Here is a 10,318-nt window from a genome sequence, read left to right on the forward strand (position 1 = left end):
AATTAGGTAGCGTCTCTGAATGGTCGCAACGCGCTAATGAATATTCATGAAGGAAGCCTTGGCTATAGTAGGTTTTGAACGGAAAGTGCACTGCAGGAAGTTTCTATAAACGAGTAAGAGAAACCAAATTAAATATTCCAGAAATAGTTGAAACACTTTAATGCATCTTTCAATTAAAACAGGAAAGAAAACGTTTAACAAACACTCCAGTGTGTAGAAATGCTAGATGAAATTAGAGTCTGTGTTCAAAGTGTTTTAATGTTTCCATATGACAAGCACGTGACACTTCACATATGAACATGCTTTAGGCACACATTTAGAGAACAGACTTTTCATTATTTTACATATAATGCCACCACACTCTCAGCTGCCTACAACCCGTTCTTTAAAAAAAAAATGCAATCAGGTTGCATTTAAAAAAAACAACAACTTCGCGTTTAATATCGTCAAAAAAAAAAAGAAAGAAAAGTTTGAGATATTAAGCACTTTTCAATATGCAGCCAATCTGCATACAGTAGAAACAGTACTTTTTTTTCTGCTGAAATAAACATTAAAATTATTTTGTAAGTGCAAGAGCACACATATAAAAATCTAGCTAAGACTTCAAAACGCTTCTACCAAGAAAACTAGATAAATGATTAAATTTGTACACAAGTGAAACGGGTTTACACAGTGACTGTCTGCATGCACAAGAATATTCCAGCATTAATCAAAGATCGGTCATATTCTGATTAAGTAAATGTCTAGCCGTCTACCATAACCAGATGAACATTTCAGTTTTGTAAGATACAAATGAGACGTGCATGTCTTGTAAAAGTCCCTAAAAACTGCACATCCAAACAAAGGTAATTCTGGATTATACAGCTGTGAGAAGTCAATCTATTCATGGAAAAAATCAATCTTGAAGCAAAACTACTTTAAATTTAATTAAATTAACGTTTTACAAAGAAGAAATGTAACTTAAAAAACAATTCGATATAAATTTACGTTCTTGTGTAATATTAATAACAATGAAAAATCAGTTGCTTAAATTACTAAAACAAAATAGCAAGAGCATCACCATTACTTCCAAAGAGAACAAATGTACATTAGTTTATTCTGATGATGCTCATTACATGTAATATTCAGAGCCGTAGATCATGTAAACATCTTTCATAATAAAGGTTTAACCAGAATATAGAAGTTAACTGGAAAACGCTGTGTCTGTGAGCACGATCTGATCAACTCCAATCCTCAGGTCAGAATCCTGCACTTTTTACAGGGTAACGCTACATGCATATTCTGATTAAACAGCACACCACTAATAAATAACTCGGGTCAACAGCTTAATGTCTGGTTGGAAAACGTGGACCATTTACACTTTTCTGCAAGTCAAACAGCTTTATAAACAAACCCGATTAAATGCATTAACAGATGAGGCTGAAAATAAGTGTTTTATACTCAAAAAAGTTGTTTTTGGTATCCATGACCAAAAAAAACTGCAGGAATTTTCTATGATTTTCATTAGCAATTAAGTATGAGATTAAATATTTTCTTGTTAAGAGCACTTTGATGGCAAGAGAATTTGGACAGGTGATTTTCTGTCAGTCTGTAGCACCAAATATTAAAATATGAAACCCATAAAATTACACAGTAATCAGCCACAGACACAGATGAACAACAAGACAACAAACAAAACCCTTTTAAAAGAGGTTTGCCGTTACATCATAGATACTAAAGGAACAACAAGAAAAAGTGCTGAGATAGAACACAATATTTTAAAGACTTGAAGCGATAGTTCACCCAAAAATGAAAATTACCTGGTGTTTTACTCACCCTCAAGGCATCCTAGGTGTATATGACCTTCTTCTCTCAGACAAATACAATAGCACTTACATTAAAAAACGTCCTGCCTCTTCCAAGTTTTATAATGGCAGTGAATGGCTGTTGAGATTGAAGCAAAAAGTGCATCCATCCATCATTAAAAGTGCTGCACACGACTCCGTCGGGTTAATAAAGGTCTTCTGAAGCGAATAGATGCATTTGTGCAAGAATAAAAAAAATATTTAAAACTATATAAACTGTAACCTCTAACTGTCATACGCACATTTACGAGAGAAGTGACGAACGCGAAAGCGACAAAACACCAGTCACGAATTAAAAGCACAAACTGAGGATTTGTAAAGAAAAATGTCAGAGTTTTCCTTCGCTGTAAAAAAAAAAATTTACAAATAAAAACTTGGTTCTCGCGAGACTAGCATATTCTCACCGGAGCTAACGCTACGCCTACGTCATCCACTAGAACGGCTCTCTCTCGTGAACGCGTGTAAGATGCTAGAGATTACGGTTTATAAAGTTTAAATATGTATATTTTTCTTATACAAACATCTCTTAGCTTCAGAAGGCCTTTATTAAGCCCCTGGAGCCGTGTGGAGCACTTTTTATGATGGATAAACCTACTTTATTTGGCTAAAAAATCTCAACAGCCATTCACTGCCATTATAAACTTGGAAGAGCCAGGACATTATTTAAATATAACTCTCATTGTATTCAAAGAAGACAGTCACATATACCTAGGATGGATTGAGTGTGAGTAAATCATGGGATATTTTAATTTTTGGGTGAACTATCGCTTTAAAGTACAATGTTACAACATGATTACAAAATCTAAAATAACAAAAATCAGTTTAAATAAATAGAAAGTTACGCAACTAATATATACAGTTTTCCTAGTATTCACAATGAGAACTGCTAACTAATTATTACCTTCATCTGCAATGTCACAAATATAAAACGCATCAGTGTAGAGAGGAGGGCGTCTCGGACTGGATGCCCAGAGTGGGCGGCTGCTGGCCCGGCGCGGCTGAAGCCATGATGGGAACAGGGGCTGTGGGTCGGGGATTGAGGCGTGGCGGGAGGGGGTTGGAGGGTCGAATGAGCGGTGGAGGCTGGTTCAGGGCAGGACGGGGCTGAAGGAAGCGGGCTTGCTGCTGCAGAGGCGGCGGCTGACGGTGTAGTGCTGGGGTGGCAGGAAGAGATGGGCGCAGAAGCGGTGGAGGCTGGTTGAGAGAGGTGGAGCTGCTGGCTGCTGTTAGAGATGCTGATGTGGCTACAGGAGACGGACCGGAGGCTGGGGTCACCTGACCCTGATTGAGAAAGAAAGGTGAAGATAAAAAAAAAAAAAAGACGACACCAGTGTTAAGTTATTACTTTATGAGAGCCAAGTGTTTAAAGAGTTTAGCCAAAGAACTGGTGGAATGGAAGAGATGCAAATCTCGGAGTTTAATTTCCCAAGTTTTTTGGGGAAATTAAAACTTACCAAATTTTACCAGGAACCAAAAGACCTTAAGGACGTAGAAGATCTTTTAAGTATAATTGCAAAAACTGGCACACTTAGGATACTGTACTGTGTTTTTAAAACCAATCCCAAGCCGTTTCAGGTTGATGTCAACATGAAATATTAGCATATTGCCGCCAACTTGTTGGTCTTTTGGCATTGGTCTGAATGAAAATGCAAATTAATTCTTTGCCACTAGGTGCTGCTTTTGGAGCTAGAGCCCTGCATTTCGGCCCGGGCCCGATGGGCCCAGACTTTTTTACGGCTCTAGGGCCAGGCTTCGGGCCAATTTCCACGTCATAGTTCAGAGGCGGGCCGGGCATCGGGCCTGTTTTGGGTTTTCCTTATTTTATATTGTAGACGTCTATTGATTAGTGATGAAAAAAATTGCTGTGCTGGTGGAAACAACAGCAGACCGTGCCGTGACTGAGAGTCACGAGAGAGACTGACTCTCTTATAATAAGAGTTTTTGTTTTCAATTTTTTTTATTTCGTTAAGTGATAATTTAAAGCTTTCTATAGATATATTTATCTGTCTGTGAGGCATGTATTCTCTCAGCTGAAGCTCCTGTTCAAGACGGCAGAAAGAGCATCATGTTTGTTTTATTTGTTTTATAAAAGAACTACCTTTTGTTGGTATTGTGAGTGCACACAAATACAAGTAGACCCTTTACAGGTCCGAATGATGTATTACTCTTACCTTTATCAAAAAAATAAATGACGGTGTAGGCTATTTTAATGTGTTTCCACTGAAAAAAATCCAAAGCAGGTGCCTCCATGTCCTGCAGAGCGCGTCTTAGCTTCCATTCTCCACACAAACTTGGATATAGGCTAGCGCACATTATTATTATAGCAGGTTTAACGTTTAAACATTGTTATATACTTGAACTGTTTTAGTATATCTATAGATTTTATTTTAGGCAAGTCGTGATGATATGAGAAGGCTAAATTTATCAAACATAGGCTATGATCAGCTCATGCCGCTGGCCGCTTGGTCGTTACTTAAACTTATAGGCTATTTAACAAACAAAAATGCTCCAAACGTTTTTCTAAATTAACATCATAAAAAAAAAAAACGAAATATAATAATTTTGCCATTACACACTAAACTGAACTATTTTAATAGCTGAAACAGTAGTATAAACTCTTTTAGGAGAAGGGGGAAAAAAAAGACGGGCTCAGGTCGGACGTGGGCCGGTAATTCTGATAAGATGCTAGGGCCTGAGCATCTCTGGCCAGGGCCGGGCTAGGGCCTAAATTTGAGGCCCGTGCAGGGCTCTATCTGGAGCGGTAAAAATAGCGGTTTCCCCGGTAACGCTGTACACAAAACAGCATTGCGCTCACAAACGCTGCTTTATCAGGCATTACAGGTGAGATTAAATGAAAATGAGACCAATCACCGCAGATTAGCGTCAGGTCGTTTGAGAGTTGTTGAGCAAGTAAGGTAAAAAAAATAAATGCATATTATCAGAAAATGAAAGCGTTTTTTGACCTTGCATGCATGTCAACCTGTTGTTGGGGACTCCCAAAACCAAAATATGACCCTTTCATAACCCATAATAGATTTTACATTAAGTAAACTATTTGGAGCGTATGCACAGTTTTATTTATAGTATGCACACTATTTTTACATTTTGCCTACATATTCAATAATGTTTAATTTTTTTAAAATCTGAGAGGCTTTACGGTTTTAACCCTTACCTCTTCCTCTTCCTCATCTGTGCTCTTTCCTGAGGAGATGTTGCTGTTCTTTCCATCCTCACCAGAGTTGGCACCGTCTCCGTTGGGGGTGTGAACTCCCTGCTCCGCCTCCCATTCCTGAAGCACCTCGTCCAAGTTAAAGCGCCGCCGATAGTTCACAAAGAAATTCTTCACCTGCCCCACCGTTTTATTCCCAATCACATCAGCAATAGCCTGGAAGTCCTTCCCGTATTTTCGTACTCCTAGTTAAAATGAGGAAAAAATAAAATTTGGTATAATAACAGGTACAAAACTGATGCCATTAACCATTTACTCACCTTGTACTGCCAAGAGCTGCTCATCTGTTGTCCAGCGGGCATTAATTTTTTGGGTGCACTGGAACAAAACGTAACATTTAGTAAAATGACGACATGCAAACAAAAACTAACACTTCGGATTAAAGTGCATATGAGAACAAGTGCAAGCAGAAAGGAGTCACCTCAGGCAGTCTGAATTCATCAATTCCATCGTCAAGCTTCTGTTTAAGTCCACTGTTTAACTGCTTGGCATTTTGAACCTAGAAAACCAGGTACATTTGTGAGGAAGAAAGAACATTAAGAATAGGGATGCTCATTTCGGTTATTTCTCCTAAACAACAACTGGCGCTTGCTAACGGATTATTAACCCACAAGATTATTTTCATTCAGAATTGAATTAAATTGGAAAGGATAAGTGTCTGTGACCCGTTAAAAATAAATTTTTTAGAATGCAGTTTCGGTTTATTTTTGTGTTGCGTGAAAGGAAACCAAGACGGCAGAAAGCGGCATCCTAGTTTTCCTTAATTTACAAAAAGCACAAAGATTTGTTTTTATTGGTAATGTACACAAATAAAAGCAAACCTTTTGCAGTTTCGATTATCTGTATGGCTAAAAGGAGTATTTGTTTCCACTGTTAGAAGGACATTTTTTTTTTTAATTAAGTGATTGCACCAGCACCGCACGCCAAGTTGACAATGCAGTTCATTATTAGCCGTTCATTATCATAATAAAATACAGTCAGCCAAACATATGGAAGACACACATTGCTCAATTTAAATAATCTGTGCCTTTAAGCATTATCACCGTACCGCCATGATATTATAGCAAATATAATTTGTTTTACATGGATTTGTTGATATTTTGCGTCCGCATTAGGCCCATTTCTGAATGTAATAACAAAATGCCACTTAGACACCGCTTCTTTAAAAAAAGCTATTTTATACACGTTGCATATTTTAACCATGCAGCAAACGTTTTTAAATATTTGATCAATTACTGAAAACATTTATAAATATGACTTTTTAAACCATTTAACATTGTATTAATCGGCCAGTTCTTACTGCTGGTTAACCAGTTATAATGAGCATCCCTAATTAAGAACATTAAAAAATGATCTTCAAAGGCTTATACTGACATTAATTCCAAAATGATTTATTCCCCAAGATGTTTTTTTTAACCTGTCGTTTCAGGGACACCAGCTCCATGTCGAGTTGACGCAGGACAGAGTTTGCGGCGCTGGAGCTGCAGGAGACAGCCACCACATCCTCCTGTGTGAGGTACATGCCTTTGGGCGGGCGGCACTTGGACCGCTGGCTGTGGTGACGGTGCTGCAGGGTCTGGTGGTCTCTCCGTCCCAGTCCAATCTTGGAGCTCAGCGTCTGAGGTTCTGCATGACTCTGTCAGGGGGAAAAACAAATCACTGCATTGAGACACTGAAAACAGATGAAATATAAAGGAACCAATAGACACCTTTAACATACTTCTGAATATTTGAAAGAATTTGAATGTGTATTTATTACAAAAGCACATTACCTCCTTCTTCGCCTCTTTTGTGGGGTCATAATCACTGTCGTTGGCCTCAACGGGGTTGGCTTCTTCCATCTCTTCCTCACTATTATGTCAAAAGCAAAAATCAAAAGACCAGAAACACTAAAAACTTGAGTCAGCTCATAAATGAGCTCAAAGATCAAATGCATAAGCGACCTTTCATCATGATTATTCCGGTTTGCCAGCTTTCTTGCTTGTCGGTCCATCAGACTAGTCCGGGATCGTGTTTTTTTCCATGAATAGTAGTACTTCACAAGACTGGATATGGATTTGTCCGGCAACTACAATCAATTATCAAATTCAAGAATTAGTGAGGTATAAAATAGAAAATTGTAATTAATGACGGTTGTGACGCATCTGATGACTCACAAAAATACATTTATACCAAAATAAAACATTAATAAAAAAAGGCTTCTTTTTTTGCAATATGTTTTTTCGAAAGAATTCAGGGCTGCAATCATTTATTCAAAAATGCAGTAACTGCAAGTTAATACTATTAAATATAACAATTTAAATAACTGTTATGCATTTAAATATTTGAAAACTGAATTTATTGCTAAATTATTGATAAAGCATCATTACTCCAGTCTTCAGAGTCACATGATACTTCAGAAATCATTCTAATACGCCGATTTGCTGCTCAGTCATAAATTATTATTGGTGCTCAGTTATTAATGTGTTGCACAGTATAATGTAATATTTTAGTTTTTGTAGCTTAATATTTTTGTGGAAACCATGATGCATTTTTTTAGGAATCTTTAATGAACAAAGCAGAAACGGCAAAAGATTAAAGCTCAAGAGCACAGCATTTATTTGAAAGAAAAATATTAGAATGATTTCTGAAGGATCATGTGGCACTGAAGACTGGATTAAGGGTGCAGTCACAAGCGGAGAAGTTTCTCATTTCACTGCGCTACAAAGTTTAACTTCGGGGAACTCTGACCTGCAAATTCATATCATGTGAAACCGTGTGACCAATAGATCAATACGTCCCTCACAGAACGTATTGCCTTTTTTAACTTACATTTCACTGCTGGTTATACTCTGTATAATTGTGTATGTGACAAATAAAAAATCTTGAATCAGCAGCGTTGTAGAAAAGTGGATAGATTGTGTTTTTACATTTTGTCTAGTGCGACCGCCGGTTAAAAACGCTCAATTACATTTTCAAATATAGTATTTAAACAGAGAAGTCATTTTTAAAAACATTTTACAGAATTATGATTTTTACGTCACAGAATCTCATAAATAAGCTACATTTTTTAAATATATTGAAACGGACAAGTCTTTTAAATTGAAGTAATATTTCATAATTTAATATGTTTACGGTATTTCTAATTAAATAAATTCAGCATAGGTGAGCATAAGAAAATTATTTCATAAACAAACTGAATTATTCTGAACTTTCGTCCAGTATTGTATGCAAGTGTACATTAATTTCACATTGTACTAACAGTAATTAAGCACATGATCTTGATGCAAAAACTATTCTAATGCTAATGTTTTTATGGATCATCATGATAGTATTTATTGTACTGTCTTTTCATTTAAATTAGCATAAATTTAAAAGCAAACGCATTTAACTAATTTACTGTAATTCTACAGAACAGTTACTGTATTTCAATAACAAGAACAATGAAAATTATAATAAACGCATTATAATAGTAAAAAAAAATGATTCTGCATTATGGTTATGCGAAATTGTTGGTCAAATGTTTTCACAATTCATTGCCCTAAACATTTTTGTTTTCTTTATGCAAAATATTATTTCTCTTTTGGGATTAAATGTGACCTGGACTCATTTATAATGAGTTTAAGCCTCTTAGTTTGAAGACAGGTCATTGTTACCTCAGTAATACTAGCAGTGATGACTCACCATCTGCTGGATCCGATGAAAGCTCTTCCCATGAAAACTGAACGCTTGTTCAAACAACACCTTGTCCTCCACCGTCCACTCATCAGGGAAGGGGGTGAAGTTTGGCAGATCAGCAAGGGACTTCTCAATGTTGTGTTTATGCCAGAAGAGCATGCCGAGAGCCTGTGGAGCACAGAGGACATCCATACATTAATTAACACTGACAACAACGATATCTTTGAGGACTGTGTTCTCGTAACTCACCTGCTCAACATTATATCCATGCTTTTCTTTTGCAATTGCAATGTACTCATCCACTGAAAAGAAAAAAAATAATACACACACGTACACAAAAATGCATGATGTGAGAATGAAAAATTAAGTGACCAAAAAAAAAAAAAGAAACAGTGCAAATACTTACATTTAGAGTCAACTATTGTGTGATGTGGAGACCAAACCAACATGCCACCATGGTCTTTATCACTGTATTTTGTGGAGCCTACAAAATTACAATACAAAATTATGATTTAAGATTTAAAAACTACACTAATTTCACTGTTAATTTGATAAAATTTTAGTATTACCAACATTGATTTAAAAAACATTTAGTTGCAGTTATTTCAGGGTTAAATCACATGGTGTTCATAATTTTGTGTCTTATTTAAGAAATTCACAAATTAATGGCATTTTCACTTAAGTCCTGAAGAGTCAAGTCAAATCACCTTTATTTATAGAGCACTTTTAACAATACAGATTGTGTCAATAATGCAGAAGGACAATAATAAACACTCAATTTTCAGTTAAAGGCAGTTCACCGTTTAATTGAATTTTAACACAAAACTGCCGTTTTATCACCTTAGGAAATTTTACACGTTATTAAACATTTCCCCTGTTTAATAGCTGATTTATAAACAAGATTACACGGTGACTCGTATTTAATCATATAACGTTATGTCAAAGTTAGCTGATGAGTGGCTAACCGAGAAAGCTAACATCTTTTCGCAAATAGCTTTTCATGAGTACGTAATTTTACACTAAAACTAAAATCCTATTTAAAATAATCACATTGTCCATTCGACACCCCAAAACCTTGAATACGAGTCTAAAATATTGGATTTATACGCAAATTGTTAGGCGCGATAGGTGTACCGAGGCTACCACAGTCAGTCAGGTTCTTAAAGGCAGAATGCAGTGCTTTTCCTAACTTACCTGGATCAAACTCAGGAATATTTGCTTGATAATCTGACCCCACACGCATGCCCACATCTGAAAACAAGAATAATGCGTGACCTTTCGAATTTATTAAGCAATTTGTTTCTCATTAAAATACATAAACAAGCTCCGCAGGGGTGTTCGAGGCTATACCGTGCTCGTCGTCGCTGCCGCTCTCGTCCGAAAAATGTCCATTCGAGGCGTTAGACGGGCTTTTCGTCCCATTTGAGCGACCTTTCCCCAGATATTCCGACCCTTTGTCCATCATTCCCGGCATAGTGGCGAAACGCTTGATTATTTTGAGCAAAAATGACATATGTCAACACTACAGCATTTATTCCCTGACCAGTGGCTCTGCGCAGCTGCGCCGCTGTGCTCTCCGGTATCCCTC

General features: G+C 36.8%; 1 protein-coding gene across 1 annotated transcript; it reads right to left on the reverse strand.

Moving 5' to 3' along the window:
- Positions 1-144: 144 nt before the first annotated feature.
- On the reverse strand, positions 145-10,318 carry LOC306867656 (REST corepressor 3-like). Its single transcript, XM_079413450.1, has 12 exons — positions 10,081-10,318; positions 9,925-9,981; positions 9,137-9,214; positions 8,980-9,032; positions 8,737-8,898; positions 7,017-7,141; positions 6,846-6,924; positions 6,491-6,709; positions 5,495-5,572; positions 5,334-5,391; positions 5,017-5,258; positions 145-3,125 (listed from the first exon to the last, which is right to left on the reverse strand). The coding sequence occupies exons 1-12, from the start codon at positions 10,241-10,243 to the stop codon at positions 2,778-2,780; spliced, it is 1,662 nt and encodes a 553-aa protein (XP_079269576.1). The 5' UTR covers positions 10,244-10,318; the 3' UTR covers positions 145-2,777.

This window comes from Barbus barbus (genome assembly GCF_936440315.1).
Source record: "Barbus barbus genome assembly, chromosome: 49".
NCBI lineage: Eukaryota > Metazoa > Chordata > Actinopteri > Cypriniformes > Cyprinidae > Barbus > Barbus barbus.